At 61.3% G+C, this 737-nt stretch overlaps 1 protein-coding gene across 1 annotated transcript in view; it reads left to right on the top strand.

Moving 5' to 3' along the window:
• Positions 1-626: 626 nt before the first annotated feature.
• LOC104501975 (syntaxin-binding protein 1-like) overlaps positions 627-737 on the top strand; it is a gene marked incomplete at both ends in the record, with an annotated part of 2,906 nt that continues 2,795 nt past the window's right edge. Inside the window, one exon of the mRNA XM_010145875.1 lies at positions 627-676. Within this exon, the coding sequence (XP_010144177.1) occupies positions 627-676 (50 nt within the window). The remainder of the gene's footprint in view (positions 677-737) is intronic.

Below are 737 nucleotides of genomic sequence, written 5' to 3'. Positions count from 1 at the left end.
CAGACTGGCCCTCGGGCTCAGCTGGGCTGTTTCCTGGCGTGTCCCTGTTCTGGGAGGGGTGATGCCTCCTACAGCAGGACAAAAAGGGCACCCTCAGGGTTTGGCGGACACCTGAGGGGTCCCTGGGGTGCAGGGGGACCTGCAGGTGCTGCCATCCCAGCTGGTTGCGTAAGCCCAGTGGTGGTGGGAGGTGAAATGGGATTGCGGGGGATTACAAGGAACAGGCTCAGGCCGCTTGATTCTTGTTTCTAAAAGGAGCTCTTAAGCCGCTGTTGTTTTCCCAGCGCTTGGGATTAGGGCTGAGACATGTGGGGTGGCTCCAGGCTCCCCCGGGGGACCCCCTGACCCTCCATCAGCCTGCAGCGCCCCACCAGTGTGGGTCTTGTCTGTTAGTGCCGAGCATGAGACAAAAACTGAGCTGGGGGGTGACCACGCTTCCCTGGGTACCCCAAAACCACCCCTGATCTCCTCCCCACAGCCCCAGGAAAGACACCTGGGGAGCGGGGTTGGCCATGGCCCCCCACATGGGTGGGGGTTTCGGTGCCTCCGGCACAGACTCCACTGCTACCGATGGGCCCCAGGGTGCTGCAGGGTGCTCACCACCCCCTGAACTCCATTTCTTGCAGAGATTATGCACGATGTGATCCGGAAAGTGAAGAAGAAGGGAGAATGGAAGGTGAGCACCAAACCCTGGGGGGGGGCTAGAGAGGAGGAGGAGGAGGGTGGGAAGAAGAAGG

The sequence above is a fragment of the Buceros rhinoceros genome, unplaced genomic scaffold, assembly GCF_000710305.1.
Source record: "Buceros rhinoceros silvestris isolate BGI_N320 unplaced genomic scaffold, ASM71030v1 scaffold24791, whole genome shotgun sequence".
NCBI classification, from domain to species: domain Eukaryota; kingdom Metazoa; phylum Chordata; class Aves; order Bucerotiformes; family Bucerotidae; genus Buceros; species Buceros rhinoceros.
This window is presented reverse-complemented; position numbering and strand designations above follow the sequence as displayed.